At 42.1% G+C, this 16,628-nt stretch overlaps 1 protein-coding gene across 1 annotated transcript in view; it reads left to right on the top strand.

Annotated features, from left to right (window-relative positions):
- Positions 1-16,628, top strand: part of LOC147708562 (ribosomal protein S6 kinase alpha-2) — a 1,617,317-nt gene that overhangs the window by 1,571,602 nt on the left and 29,087 nt on the right. Inside the window, exon 19 of the mRNA XM_086927240.1 lies at positions 1,339-1,456. Coding sequence (XP_086783366.1) covers positions 1,339-1,456 — 118 coding nt within the window. The remainder of the gene's footprint in view (positions 1-1,338; positions 1,457-16,628) is intronic.

Genomic DNA, 16,628 nt, shown 5'->3' with positions numbered 1-16,628 from the left:
CTGTGTAATTACACCATGCAGATATGTGGTTTTGCACAGGGGAGTACTTCAATGGGAAAACGTTTCCCTATGAGGAAATTCTTACCTTAACTCACTCATTATATATGGGGTCGTCCCCTCCCTTTCTGCCCTTTGGAAGGCATGTACTGCTGCCATTAGCAAAGTAGTTTTATATGTGTTTGCAGGGTGGTAAACCACCTGCAAAATGTTTGAGAATGCCCAACAGCCTGTAGGTTCGTTCACTACATTTTGCAGGGCCACTCCCTTCTAAGGGCATGTTGCTCACCAATAACCCTACATTTATGATGATGGCAAATCATGGTGTGGTATTTCGAGCACATATTGCTGCTTTTACTCGTAAATTGAACGTAGATTTGAAGATTGAGTTGGGCGCTAAGAGAGGAGTGTGAGCATAATTGCCCAGTAGTTCTCCTCCTGTGCATCAAACCCTGTGAGTAGACTATAAGTAAAGCTCCCAGTTTCCATTTTAATTGCGTGCTTGGGATAAATTCAGGTGGGCAGCCGTCTATTTCTCCGTATTTATTTTTAAATATAGAAAACCGGAATATCGGGGCAGATTTATGTTGGGAATGCGCCACGTTTGCGTCACGCAACTGCGCGTAAACGTGGCGCATCCTTATGACCCACTTACAACGTGAAGCATCTAGACAGATGCGTCACGTTGTAATTTCCTGCACCACTTGTGGGCGTTCCGGCGCAGGGTGGGCGTTCCGGGGCAGGTGCGCCTCGTAAAAGTGGCTGAGTGAAATCTATAAGATTGCACTCAGTCACTTTCAGGCCAATGCTGCGTCAAAACCCTGCGCCTGCTTGAAGCAGGCGTAGGTCTTGACGCAGCATTGTAAAGATGGGGCACCCCCATGTCTTTTTGAGTGATTTTCAATGCTGTCAGTCTTGGCTTCCTGGCCAACAGTTGAGAGAGGGTGAAGGTTTCAGAATACAGATTTAAGCACCTGGAGTGGACAAAAATATATATATAAATACAGATGAAAATATCTAAAAAACGCATGCCATAAAGCAAGCGCTTCACTTTCAACCCCTTCGACTGCGTGAGAACAAAGAAGCACAATCAAAGCTGCATTCTGTTTTTTTGGGGTGATGATCTGCTAATCTGCAATATTCTTTAATACATTCCAGATCTTCCGCTTTCAATCACTAAAACAGTTTTTGAAAAAGACGATATTTGACATGTTTATCAGCATACACAAAATAACAATGAGTGTATTTGTGTGGACAAGTTACATTTCTGCGTTTTTAAAGGTGCTGTAAATATATTTATAACATTCATTTAATCGCACATAATCGTATTTCATTTCACAGGTTCACACCATTTGCAAATGGGCCTGATGATACCCCTGAGGAGATCCTGGCAAGAATTGGCAGTGGAAAATATGCATTGGCAGGAGGAAACTGGGATTCAGTGTCTGAAGCTGGAAAGGTTGGTGGATTATTTGTCTTGGATGAAATAATGTGTTTTTACACCGTCTAACACGCCACATATTAAAGAACACAATCTACACCAAATGATGCCACATTTTGAGAGGCTCTGCATGTAATTCACAGCTTCAATCAGAGCCAGCCTGGAAACTAAAATCAACCCTGGCAAACAATGGTCAAACCAGATCCAAACTGGTAGAGGCCAAGGACAGAGGGGGCATTTCACCACAACGCCTTCACTTTCCAGAGCCCAGCTCTCTCTCAGGAACATTTAATAATAGATTTGTATTTTTCAAGCTAGACTTCTATCCTAATTAATAATGAGGCAGATTGTGTGACCAGATAACTAGAAAGCACTAAACGCATAATACAGGTACTGATTATTGCACTGGAATAAAATGGAAGACACATCCATTACGTTTTGGCCCCAGACCTCGTGCTAACTTTTAACAAGCTTTGAACACATTTCCCATTTGCTGTACAAAAGGCCCTCTTCAACTCTTCTCATTAAGCCAGTAAAACCTGGCTCCGTGCCCAGTAGTAGGAATTTCACGTTTCTACTTGTATAACTACTCCTCTTTGTTAGTATTTGCTGTACTATAATGTACAATGATGTATTTGACCTGGCCCTTTCTACAAGGTCTACCCAAGCATTCCATACAGAACCAAATGTGTATCGTATGCTAAATAATGTAAACTATCATTTGTTTCACATGTTACTTTTCACTTTGCGGCTACTCAGGTTGTGCGCCTAGTCATTCTGGATGACTCAAAAAACCTCCTAGCTGTATACTATCATTTGTTTATCGATGTCTTAATATGCCTACCCGTCAAAATGCGGGCGCACTCCTCACCTCACCTGGCATCAGGACACATGATGGTATACATTATTTGGTATACGGTACACATTTTGGTATCTGGTGAGACAATAATAATGACCCCCTTGAGCATTTTTTATAGTTTTTAATATAGTTTGGTTCAGAATGCTTGTTTGCCAGGAGTTCACATATATTATCCCCCTTTTTCCTACTGATTGTCGTCCAATATTCCTGTGACATTTGACCAAAAAACTGGGATCACAAGTTAATGTAGGTTGTGTCGTACCCAACCACACATATTGTGACTTTACTTGTTGTTTTCTTCACACATAATTTTGCAGTAGCAATATATTATCTAGGTCCTGATAAAAGCTGTGATCACATTCTGATTGACAGGCTGAAACATGTAAACCATCTCCTTTTCGGGCTAATGCCGTTAAATGATTCAAGCTGCATACTCACTGAGTTTTATATTTGACACCAGGTCAATTTGTATTAAATTTGGTTTTGATCCTGGTAGCCAATTTTAAATCACGTTTCACCTTGTTCACTACACGTACTGCAACCATCACAGATAAGACTATCATTGATTTACTTCTATGGGATCTTAGTTGATCCAATCAGAAACTATTCAAAACATCTGTGAGCTCCCGTCTCCTTATGAGAAGGTTGTAGCCCTTGGTTGCACTAGGTTTTGCAACCAAGAGGAGGTCCCAGATGATGAAGCATGCCACCTCGCTGCGTGATGGGATTCCGTCCTCTTTAAAGGACTCCTGTGACAAACAAGGGATATTTTTTAACTATTGCTCGAATATTTGCTAGACCTACGGTTTTCCTTGTGTAATAAATGTACCTTTCCTTTTCTAAAGAAAAAGCAGTGACTGGACAGCCATTTATTGAGTGTGGTTATTGGGTGCGAGGGAGTGGTGATTACTAGCCCACATCCGGTCATCTGAGTAGGCCTTGGACTGCTCTGCTTTGCTGCCCTGACAGAGTCAAGCACTACAATGGGGTTCTTGGCTCCCACTAAGGGGTAGTTGAGAAGCTATTGGCTTGTGTGCCAGTGACAGATGACAGATGACAGCTATGGTTCAGCATGTTCCCAACAGGGGTATGTACGACATACTAAAGGGCATATTTATGGGGATTTGTTGCAGGGTTGCGCAGCAAGTTGCCGCCCTGCCCTGCATCAAAGTGAAAGGGAAGGAATGCAACATATTTATGGCATATGGTGCATTTCTGTCCTTTCCCCCTGTAATGGTGTCCTTTTGTTGGCCTCACGACAATGCAGGCACCCTTGCACCATGGTGCAAGGGTGCCTGCATTGCATGCTGTATTGTTTTTGTGGCAGAAGGAGCACCTTCCTACACAAAAAAATTGTGAGAGGCTTTTTCTGCAGCACATATAGAAAGAGGGGAAAACAAGGATCATAAACATAATTCTCTTTATTGCATAACCCCTGAAACGGCATAAGGATTTGACGCATCCCCAGGTTTACATAAACTTGTAAATCTGGGGAAGCATAAAAATTGATGGGTGTGGCGTGAGAACACCCACCACAATGCCTACTCAACGCTTCACATGGGCAGAGTAAGGCAGCGCAGCAATTTGCTCTGCCTTGACCTACTCCACATTTATGAGGCCAATCAAAGCCATTAATAGGATTTTGTGGTTTGCTCTGCGGTTGTGTCACAAAATGTGACGCAACAGCGGCACAAGCGGCTCCTAAATATTACTTTAACTATTGTAAGTAGCTATGAGTTATTAAACAGAATCAGCACAGTATGATAATTTCTACATAACAAGTGCACCAGGAGCTAACCTATGTACATGTGCTTGTTTGGCTACAGAAGAGTGGCTATCTGTAAGTTGCAAACAGTGTGGTACAAAGTAAACTCTCTCCATAAAGTAAACACTGTTTACAGTACACACTTTTCTACTCATATCAACTTCATTTCTCAATGTAGGTTTGGTGACTGTGAGGAGTTTGATACAGATAAAAGCTGTTTGTAGTTAGGCATTCATTTTGGAACAGATGTTCAGTATCTTGAGTAACTTGGCTTTCTCTGAATAGTTGTATACATATCGAACACTATGTGCAATAAGGGTTTCCCATACATCTGTTGTTGATTCTTAATGTGAACTAGGCTACCCGTGAAGTGTATAGTTTAGGGTCAATGTTGCACATAAGACATGCTTACTAAACCTTCAAACAGGCAGTCAAGACATCTCTATTTGGATAATCTAATATCCATAACAGAAAAAACACATTAAAAACAAATAAAAACATGTACAATTCAAGATAAAACACAATTAATTACACAACAAATAGAAGCCAACCTACAACATCATGTAAAACCACTACTGTTTCAACAAGGCCATCTTTATCAGAGAGCATGGTACCTAGCCAGCTCCCCCATGCTGTGGGGTCCAGCATTGCTCCCGTCCTTAGTGAGCAGCTATTTATGCTGCTCCTGCTGGGCGGGAGTAATATCTTGATCTGTTTCCCTGTCTGCATCAGTGTGGGCAGGGAAATAGATCAAAAGTCTGCTCCCAGCCGACCGGAGCATTTTTAAAGATCCCACCTTTGAAGAAGACTTCACGATTGCTCCCATTTGGCAGGAGATTTAAAAATACTTTCCCCAGGCGGGAGAAAATGCAAGTTTGCCTGCTTGCACTGGTGCAGACAGGGAAACTGCTGTGTCCTGTGGGCCAGCTCCCTGGGACACAACAAGTGGAGGATGGGCTCCCTCGAGCCAATAAAGCCTTGGGGGGGCGTGGGGGGTTTATAGTATTGTATCAGACCTGGGTGATTGGGTCCCCAGGACCTTCTAAAGGCTTGGGGAGAGGGGCCCTTAAAAAACTGCAAAGGACCCCAGGGGATAGAGTTTCCGGCGCCAAATATGGCTCAGGGAGATGGGCAGCGAGTCCCTCTATCCATATTTCATGACTCAGACTCCAGGGACTGGGGTCATGGGGCCAAATACATCTTGAGGAGGGGACCACATAACCTCTTCCCACATTAATGAATCAGGCCCTGAGGTTGAGGTCCCCAGTGCCAAAATAGGCTCGGGAGGGGATTCCGGGGCTAAATATGGCATGGAACAGTGACCGCAGGCCCCTTCCCCTTTATTAAACAATGTGACCCGTGCCACATTTTCTTTTTTTTTATCCCGTGGGAGTCCCGAAAGATCATTGCACAAATTGACAATTTTGTTTGTATTCTAGCCCCAGGAGGGCTTCTTGTAGGTCCCATACCTAGGGACTTGATGGCAAGGTGTTCCTACCCTGCCCACTTATATCACTTTTTTTAAACTTCAGGACAGGTGACGAAGTCCCATAATGGCTGCCAGCAACATTTTTCTAATGTTGTTGGAAGCCAATCAGAGCGCTTGTTCCCGCAGGAATCTGACTTCCACTGAAATGAGATGACCCAAGAAATAAAAGCTCCCTGAGCCAAACACAGCAGTCTACTTTTAAATTGCCGCTCTTGCAAGACTCTCTCAAGACTCTTTCAAGCCTCTCGCAGACCCAACCATCCAGATATACAAATATTTTTTAACATTAATTTCTCAAGAACTACTTAATGAACTTACACAAAATTACACAAAGCACAACCTGCAGACCAAGATCTAGCTTCCTGCCAAATTTAGTGTAATTCTCTTCATCAGTCTTTGATGTAGACCTTCTGAAAGAGGTCCATGGAAAATCAAATGCATTTTTTCCAGGCCCTGCTTGATGGATCACCCCGAACCTTCCCATTCAGAAGCTAGCCACTGAGTAACACATTTAAAAAAAGTTTCATGTAGAGTTGTCCAACAGGGCCAAAGTTATTAGTAACACAAAAACACTTTTCCTATGGAACAGCTGACCTAACTATAACTACCTAGTGGCAAGTGCACATTATAGTTAGACTCTGATTTCACATTCACAAAATGATAGAAATTCAGTAGTTTTGTTGCCTCAGCTAACTATAATTCTAGATCCGCAATGCACTGCTTATGACCTCACATAATACATCACTTATGACATGGTCTGTGACATCACTGATGTCATTTGAGATGTCATCGGTGATGTGTTTTGTAAACATTTCTGATACTTAAATATATATACTAAGCTACTGCATAAGTTAAATTACCATTCTTCGAGTACTACTAATGAATAATTCTGTTTCTAACATATGTAATCTGAGTGGCTGTGTGACTGTATCAATGTGTGAGTGGGTATCTGGGTGGCTGTAGGGGTATGTGAGTGCATGGATATGTCAGTGGGTGTGTGTATGTGATTGTGTAGGTCTGTCAGTGTGTATGTGAGTGGCTAAATACGTCTGTGAATGAGGTTGTGAGTGATTTATTGGGTGTGTGTGTGAGTGGTTGGGTGTTTGAGTAGGTATAGGAGTGGGTTGTATGGGTGTGCAAGTAGTTGTATGGGTATGTGCTTGGATGTGTGAGTAGTTGTATGGGTGTGTTTGAGGTATGTGTGTGAGTATGTATCTGAGTAACTGTGATTGGGAGTGTGAATGCTCGTGTGAGTAGGTGTGTGAGTGGTTTTATGGAAATGTGAGTGCATATGTGAGAGGTTGTGTGAGTGTGTGAGAGCTTGTATGGGCCTGTGAGTGACTGTGTGAGTGGTTGTGTGAGTGGTTATATAGAGGTGTGTTTGGGTGTAGGGGTGGTGTTATGGGTCTGCGAGTAGGTATGTGAGTGGTTATATGTGTGTGAGTGTTTTTTATGTGTGAGTGATGTTGTGAGTCTGAGTGGGGTGTGAGTTGTTCTGTGGATGATGTCATGAGTGATGTCATTTGAGATGTCATCAGTGATGTTACTGAACATACAGTGATTTGTGTTAATATATGAAATCATCAGCAGTGCATTCTTGGGCTGTAAGTTATAGTAAGCTCACGTAACTCAACTGCTGAATTTCTAGGGTTTTGTGTGTGTGAAATCTGAGTCTAACTATAACATCCCTGTAACATTTGGTTTTTCAGTAAATTTCTAAGGTTTTTTAAATTCTATTTCCTAATCATAACATCCCTGTAACCTATGGTTTTATCAGTGAATATCAAAGTATTTTCAAATTCAATTTCTAAAGTGTTGTGTCTCTCTAATAGTTAGTATATTTAGTTAATTTGCAGGGTTTATTTTTAATACTAAATGTATTACAATTTATTTAACTGTAGACATTCCTTTTTTTATAAATATACTTTATATACATATGAAAACATAAAAATCACATGTGTACTTAATGTAAACTATATGATTTTCTTTAATTGTAATTATTCAAATGTAATTTTTTTAAATGTTGTGTGTTTTTGGGCACCGCAGTACCTTTGCTGGTCTGTAAACATAGACGGCCTACTACTCTATGGTTTTTAATCCTGATCACATGATTGGAATCAATCTGAGAGTCTGAATCTGTGGTTAAACCAAAAATTTTAAAAAATATTTCAAAATGTACATCCCTCCATTTTCGTTAGTGACATCAGTGTAGACATATTTACAAGTAAATATATAAACCACTTTGTATCTGTTTTTCAACAAAGTCATCCATTTAGCAAGTCCACAAATCCGCTATTCTGGGCTTCCGATTCACAAATTTGCTCAAAACCACACCCAGTCCTTGCCTTTTAATTGGATAATTGAGGACTCAACCTATGCACATATAAAACTACACCCAAAACCAGTTACGTCTGTAGAGAAGACTCTAGAAGGAGGATTGAGAACCAGTGGTTCTCTGCTTTTTCAAAATGGCTGAAGATACATCTTCTGTCCCAGGTAAGCATCCACAATGTGTTGAGGATAAGGAGGAAGATATACCACATTGAAGAGAAGAAAGTGATGTCTGGAAGCACTTTAATATACCTTCCGTGGAAAAGAAGGTAACAGAAAAATATGTGCAGTGCAATATATGCGGCTAGCTGTTATCCAGAGGCAATGCAAAGAAGTATTCACATAGGACAAGTTCCATGTGGAAGCACCTAAAAACAATTTATGAAAGGGTCCACAGCTGGATGATGTGGGCCAAGGCAGGTGCAGCAGGACAGTCGACCTCTAGAGCAACCATGAGAGAATCATCATCAGCTGCAGTCCTTACAATAATAGCTGCCTGCGAAGAATTGAGTGACATGGTTATTTATTGAGCAAAATGCCACATGCTTGTTACTGTGAAATGTTTTCTGAGAATGCATGTTGGATAAAGTGACGAAGCATCGCTGGCGTTGGTCGCAGTATGGTGCGTGTGTGGGCGTGCATGCACCTGTCTCTCTTAGAGCATGCAGTGTGGCATTTGAAGCGCGCACAACAGCAGGTTAGTTCAGCAGCAAGTGCCTCCTGCACGTGCTGCATTTCTTTAATTGAAAGGGCGTGGCTGCGGGGCAGATTGTAAGCCTTTGTGAAAGTATTCATGTTAATCGTAGTGCTCATCAAGCGCTGCAATTAACATGATTACTTTAACAAAGGCACACAATCTGCCCAGCAGCCATGCCCTTTCAACAAAAGAAATGCAAAGAAGTCTACAATCATAACGTGCGCTTTCAGGATTACCTGAAAGCACACGCCATGCTTGTAGACTTGCTGCATTTCTTTTGCTAATAGAGCTTGGCAGATTGTGCGCTGAGCTCTATTAACAAATGAAATGAACAAGACTACAAGCTTTCAATCATAAGATGACTAGCCGACGTGAGGATAGAAGCTACTTTCTCAGCTCACAAGACCGCAGCTCTAGCCTTAGCGACAACCTCGCCCACAAGTACAGAAGCATTTTTAATATTATATAGAATGAAGGCATAGCTATTTCTTTTTTATCTTATGCAATTTACAATTGTTGACAAAGCCAATCGCCCTGGCTTGTTGTCACTGTGATATTACTTGTTGTGTTATATATTTATATATCTGGATGAAATGACAGATGCAGCAAAATACCAGTGGGGCAACACACTATGCTAAGCACAGATTTTTAGCTTAAGTATGTTAACCCACTCCCTTAATTACATTAGCCACGCCTCTATAAGCCTCCCATGTTTTTTATTCCCACTTAAAGCCCTGACTACAAGCATGACGTGCTTTTATCTGCCATCCTGTGGTGTCAACAAACGTACTTCATGCCTGTGACTCGTTGCACCAGAGAGCGGTCAGACACAGAAAGTAACCCCAAACCCAAGGCTTTAAGTTGGCAGGGTCCTGCCGGCGGTGCTCAGCAGGTGCTGGGATGCAGGGATGCAACTAGACCCGAACCTCCTGGGGGGGCTAACACTCCCAGCAAGGGCTGCCCATAGCACTGGTCGCACACAGTGCAACAGTCTTTTTTGGCACCCCTCCCCCATTTCCTCCTTCTTTTTTTACTGCGTTACTCATAGTTTACTCACACTCAATTCTGTCATCTGCATGGTAAACGTTCTTTGTAGCAGGCACATCAACCCTCTGTGGGTGGCAGGAGTGCCCATTTGGGTGCACAATGAGTGATGCAACAGTGTGAGTATGGCAAGAGGAGTGACTGCAGGGTGAGTGACATTGCCATATGAATTTGGGTGTGGCTGTAAGTGCAGATTGGGACAAATGAATGTATTGTTAGTGATGGGCTTCTTTGAGTGATATTGCTGATTGATCAGTGAGGCGGAAAGGTGAGTGAAGGGTGGGTAGTGTACTGTGTGACTGCAGGGTGAGGTACAGGGTGAACAGCACACATGCATTGTGAGTGCAGACTGATCACTGTGAGTAGGATAAGTGGGTGAATGATGTGAATGTGTGGTGATCAGTGTGAGTGAATTGTGATTGCCGTGAGTGCAGGGTGAGCATGAAAATGAAGGGCAAGAATGAGGAGTGAGTTGTCTGAATGCAGGTGCTTTCCCAGACACTTGAAGAAACTCAGCATATTATTAACAGCAGGTTATGGTATCAGATGAAAGTAAATCTATTGCTGTTATGGCATTAATTAGGGATAGAGGGTGGAGAAAATAAATATTGACCTGACCCTGCAACAAACATTCACTCTTATGATTATGGTTGGCAGCTCATCATTTTGATGTCCCAGACGGTACAAAAATAATCACCCACCTAAAGCCGTATTTTCAGCACTTATCTCTGCATACTATGAACAGCAAATATAAATAGAAACCATGTTTATTTGTGTTCTAGTGGTGCTTGAATGATTCATAAATGATAATTAAAGGGAACAAAGACAGAAAAGTCACATTACAAATAAATACATACTTTTTTATTGATAACCCTATTTACTGTCAAGACTAGATCTTTGCAAGCACTTTAAACAACATTTGGCTTGCATTTTTCCTTTGGCAACCCGACTTTGTATTCCTTTTCAAGAAATGCATTCTCACACTACGGCAGTAAATGTAAAATACAAATGTAAGGAATAGGTGGAGTGGGAGTTCAGGGGGTACTGGAATTAGAAACAAACTAAGCCTCAGTAACCAGTTTACATAGGTATGTAAATATGCAAATGGTCTTTACAGACCTGTAAAAAACTCGGGTGTGCTGCAGACAAGACTCCAGACACTGCCCAGCTGAGCCCACAGCAGCTTGAGCTGCTGCAGCCCGGGATGAGACACAGGACGTGTGGGGGGCTGAAGCCCAATTAGCCCTATGGACGGTGCGCAACTGCAGAGATGGTACCTATCAGGCTCTCCATTTTTTGCCCTCACCCTCAGGGTGAAAAAACAATAATCTTAACTCTACGGCAGTACCACCCTTCACTACCTTTTATATAACCACAAAGAGACTCATTATAGTTCTTTCAGTGTCGTCATGTCAGAACTGAAGCATTTGCAATGTTATCTACAACAAAGGCTTAGTTGATGCTTATTTATCACATGCAAATAAGAACCATTGACAAAACCAACGGTCCTGGCTATTTGTAGGTGTAAAGTTACTTGTTGTATTATGAGAGGTCGGGATTTTCTCCAGTGGAAGTTTTAAGGTAGTGCAGATGGTTAGGATGCCTGCTGCAAAGGACGTGTACCATGCAGATCATAAAGTGCATAGAATGAAAAATGGTTAGCGGGTTAAGAGAGCTCATTTTGTTACTTGTAGTTTATAAGTTACAGTTCTAATATAGAACAGTAAACTATTAACTGTCATCAAAGAACTTCATCCATACTACAAGGTATAGATTCGAGCGTTATGATTATTTTCCCCCAGCCATTCATTATCCTAATGTAGCAATTAGGTTCATCTAGGTACAAAGCAATTTATATTAAAGAGAAATCCTAAGCATGGTGTTACATTTTAAATTCTAGTTTGTGCTTCTCCAGAAAAAGCACTCCTAAACTATACTGCCTATCAGTATGAATGACATATCACTCCTATACCTTGCAGTCCTCTGTCATATGTAACATTTCTTGTACACTGATTTACATACCTATGATTGATTGTCTCTATTTAATATGTGTGCAATGTAATGTACACCCTACACTAGTATGAGAGGAGCTATAAAACAAATTAAATACATCTGAAAGAGAGTAGGGTAATGGAGACCTTGAGGGGCACTGTTAAAGGGTAATAGTGAGGGAATCACTGGTGGGGGTGGTCATTGGGGGGCACCAACAAAGTTTGTCACACAGGGCTCCACCAGCATGCAGGGCATATTGTGTACCTCTGAAAAAAGTATTCATGATAATTGCAGCACAAGACTGGTGCTGTGTTTAACATGAATACTCACGGGAACATCACTTTCAACGCATTTATTACAACGCACTACCATTACATCGCAACCATTACAACGCAAACCATTACAACGCATTGCGCTGGGGGGCGCTCTAGGATAGGGAATATATTTAATTTACTATCCAACACCTTCCCTACTATCCACGGGGACTGGAGTTGGAATAGTAAATTAAATAATTCACTATCCAGCGCTTAAAAGCACTATGCGTTGTAATGGTATGCGGTGTAAAAACTGCGTTGTAACAGCAGGCGTTGTAATAGCCTGCGTTGTAGTGACACCAATCCATACTCACACAATCTGCACTGATATTTGTTGCTGCAACCACATGCTGGGTCGGGGTACTGGCACACATAGCCTTGGCTGCTGTGCACGGAGACCTTACAGTGCCGGAAACAGAGGAAAAAAATTAGAGGGAACATTGATCACTGGTACTTTTTCGTTTTTTGCTTCCAGTGAGCACATAATGTTTTTTTTAAATCTGAAGCCAGTTGCTTCTTTGCATTTCCCCATGCTTAACCTTTTTACTACCCGGTTCACTTTTTGCTTTAAACCTAAAAAAGAAGAAACTTTAAAAAAAATATTAAAATCCCTTCCAGAAAAAAACCCAGTTCATTTTAGAACCACCATCTGGTCAAAGAAAGAGCTAACTGTGTGTTTTCAATGTGTCAGTGACTGTATCGGTGTGCGATGGGGTGTGTCAGTGTGTGCATCAGTGTATGCATGGGTGTGTTATTGCGTGCATTAGTGTTTGGCTGGGTGTGTCTCAGCAACAACAAAAGAGTACCAATAATAATTACAATACGGAACTATGACTATGAGGAGTTGATAATCAAAACCATCAGGTGAACGAAATGTGATGCACCCCAAGTAAGTGAAGTAAAAACAACCCGACATTAATGAAAGAAAAGAACCCTCAGGCACCAACTACATGTATTGGTTGCCATTGTCTTCATTGGGTCCTTGTTGTGAGTACGTGAGGAAACTACGTAGACAAAGGAAAAGAAGAAAGTGCTCAATTGAAAAAGAGTATGGACTACTCCCCAGACTTGAATTTTAATATAGGGGTAGCTCTAACTCAGTTAAAAGCAATTGTGCAGAATCGGACATATATAGGTTGAGTTTGTTAGAACCAGATGTCCTATGAGGTCGACATGTTTCTTGCTAAGAGCTCAACCTCAGCTCAGCATTCATCAGGACCAAGTGAACCCTGGCCTTGTGTTACGCGCTCGCTATGGCAGCATAATCAAACAAGGCGGGGTATCAAACTTTATTTTAAAACAATTTATATTTCAGATTAGGAATCTTATCTGTAAGTTCCTACAAACAGACTTTGGTGCAGGATCCCTGTTGCAATGGAGGGATGATCGATTTAATATTGGTATAGAAATTACCCCTTAGGTCCGTGGCAGGGGAAACCTTCACGTTTAGAAAATTTGCATCCAAACGACTCCCCGCGTGAACACCTAATCTGTTCACGTCCATGGCCTGTAGACGGGCGGGTATGTCGTCATCTGTTTTGATGTATGTCTGGGTGTGCCAGTGTCTGCACTGGTGCATGTCTGGGTGTGTCAGTATATGCACTGGTGTATGCCTGGGTGTGTCAGTGTATGCCTGGGTGTGTTATTGGATGCATCAATGTTTGGCTGGGTCTGTCAGTGTCTTGATTGGTATGTGCCTTGGTGCATCAGTATATTTGTCAGTGTGTGACTCAGTGTGTTATTGGATGTATTAGTATTTGGCTGGGGTGTCAGTGTCTGCTTTGGTGTATGCCTGGGTGTGTCAGTCTATGCATCAGTGTATGCCTTAGTATGTCAGTGTGTGTTGCTGGATGTGTTATTGGATGCTTTAGTGTATCTCTGAACGTATTAGTGTCTGCTTTGGTGTATGCCAGGCTGTGTCAGTGTCTGCATTGATTTATGTCTGGGTGCATCAGGGTATACATTAGTATGTCCGTGAGTGTGTCAGGGTATGCATCAGTGTGTGCCTTGCTGTGTTATTGGATGCATTAGTATGTGCATGTCTGTATTAGTGTGTGGTTGGGTGTGTCACTAGCTGTATCAGTATGTGTATATGTGTTTGAGAGGCAGTATCAGTGTTGTGTCATTGGCTGTAGGAGTATTTGCCTGGGTGTGCCAGTTTCTGTATGGAGGTGTGGCTGGGTGTATCAGTAGTTGTATCAGTGTGTGTATTGGAATGTCAGTGGGTATATGAGTGTATCCCTAGATGTTGTATCTGTGTGAGCCTGGGTCTGTCAGTGGCTGAATCGGCGAGTGCCTGGGTGTGTCAGTGTGTGCATTGGTCTGTACATGAATGTCTCAGTCTCTGTGTGGTTTTATGAGTGTATGGCTGAGTATATGAGTAACTGAATTTGTGTATGTGTGTGGGTGTATGAGCCATTGTATTGGTGTGTGGCTTGGTGTGTGAATAGATGTATGTAATTTTGTGTGTGTGGGTATGTGAATGGCTGTATCAGTCAATGTAAGAAGCTGTTTGCATGTCTAAATGTGTTTGTGACTGACTATATAACATTTTGACTGGCTGTATGAGTGAGCACGTTGTTACCTGTATAAATGACTCTATAGTTGTGCAAGTTCATGTATGAGTACCTGTATGGCTGCGTTAGTGTCCCTTAAGTTATTTAGTAATATGTATTTTTATAACTTTACATATACATTTTATTAACACACTACAAAACAATTTAAACCAAACAATTAGCAAATACACATGACATAATTATTTTAGCTATTTACTAATACACTTTTGTGCACAAGTACTTCAGGAAGCACAAAACAAAGTGATGCTTTGAAGCATCTTACAATACCGTCAAGGGAAAATAAAGTTACAGATATCTATGTACTGCAATATTTGCAGCAAGAAGGTATCCCGAGGCACTACAAAGAACTAATTACATGGGACAGCTTCCACGTGGAAGCACTCAAAAAACAATTCCAGAAAGGGGCTGCAACTCAAGCATGACAGTCCATCTGTCCAGCACCCTTGGGAGAAACACTATCAGCTGCAGTCATTATAATAGCACCTGCCTTCAACACTTTAAGCAAGAAGCGTGTTCACTGTGTGAAAGTCATATGCTTGTTACAGTATAATTATCTTCTGTGGGTGCATTTTCCCTTTTTTACTGTTCTCAGGTTCTATACTCATACACCAAAAGTGATGTACTGTTCAAAGAATCATCTTCGAATAGTGGGGAAAAACAACTATAAAGATTGTGCAAACAAAACAGAATTTGATTCCAACTCTGAGCTGTACAGAATATCCATGAGATGACTTATGTGATTTGCTCACACAAACAAACGGTAACATTAACCCCTTCACTGCGGCGGCTATTCCGCCCCAGTGCTAAGGGGGTGGGGTGGCCGCGCGGCGGCTGCATGCTGGTGACGGAACCGCTCCGTCACCAGCATCGGTGGCGCTGTGCTTATGACGGAGCGGTTCCGTCATGGCCCGCCCCGCTCAATGGAACGCTCAGCGCAGGCGCGGAATTCGCGATGCGCAGGCGCTCCGAGCGGGCCATGACGGAACCGCTCCGTCATCAGCACAGCGCCACCGTAGCTGATGACGGAGCGGTTCCGTCATCAACAGGCAACGGGTTAAAGGCATCATATTCAAGACACCAGGAGAACTTTGCTGTTTGCATCTGTCAAATGTTTCCAGGCCCTTAAAGCACAGATGTGAAACTATGCTGTCCTTCATCTGCAACAAAATAAAATCAACATCTTGGAGAAATTACTGATTTCTTTTCACAACAAAAGTAGCGAGCAAGAGGTGCTCTTCAGAGTCATCTGCTGTTATGGGCAAGAGATGCACCTAAATGTGGGACAGGCACAGATGAGTCTGTACTTTCTTTTACAGAACAGTATATTACATATAGCATTACAAAAGACTTTAAGGGAAAAAAGTATAAAGCAGCAAGTAGTACGTTTCTATTCACTCAGATGTGTAAAGTACTGTCAGCAGAAATATTAAATTATTTTCTTGGTTCCCTGTTTAACCTTCATGTTTTTCAGTCTGAAGCGAGTTCCTTCTTCCCAGTTCTCTTTCCATAAAAAAAGAAAAAGTTTAAAACTGTTAGAAAAAGCTTCTTAAAAAACAACAGTACTTTAGTCAAGCATTTCAAAACTACCTCGCAAAATCCTCCCAGCACTGGCAAATCACATTCTGACTGCCTGGTATTCCATTCTGCACTCCTCTGGGGTGAATTCATCATTACTGACAAGGGCCTCCTTCATGATGGGATCCCTCTACCTCTTCCCCTTCTCTAGGGCCAGTAGGTTGTCCCTAATGTAATCAGAACTATGACTCCAAAGGCTATCCATTCAATCCTCCCCAGATATCCTCTGTACCTCTTGAACTACTTCATATGCCTGAATCAACCTATCTATATCACCCCCCCCCCTTACACTCTCACACCAAGTTTCTTGCCGCATGGACTCTTTCTTCTGCACTGGATAAAGTAGTTTTGCTCCCACCATTTTTGCTAGACTTTAACAGCTATTTGTCCTTCACATCCACCTTCTTGACAGTCATTTCATGAGTCAACAAGACCCTTTTCACCTTCAAGGCGCTCTCAGCCTCAGCATTTTGCTCCTCTTCAGCCATCTTGGCTAGGTACAGCCTCAGGTCCCTCTCAGCCTGTCTACCCTTGAGCTCCTCAGGAGA

Source organism: Lissotriton vulgaris, chromosome 6 (genome assembly GCF_964263255.1).
Source record: "Lissotriton vulgaris chromosome 6, aLisVul1.2, whole genome shotgun sequence".
Taxonomy (NCBI): domain Eukaryota; kingdom Metazoa; phylum Chordata; class Amphibia; order Caudata; family Salamandridae; genus Lissotriton; species Lissotriton vulgaris.
This window is presented reverse-complemented; position numbering and strand designations above follow the sequence as displayed.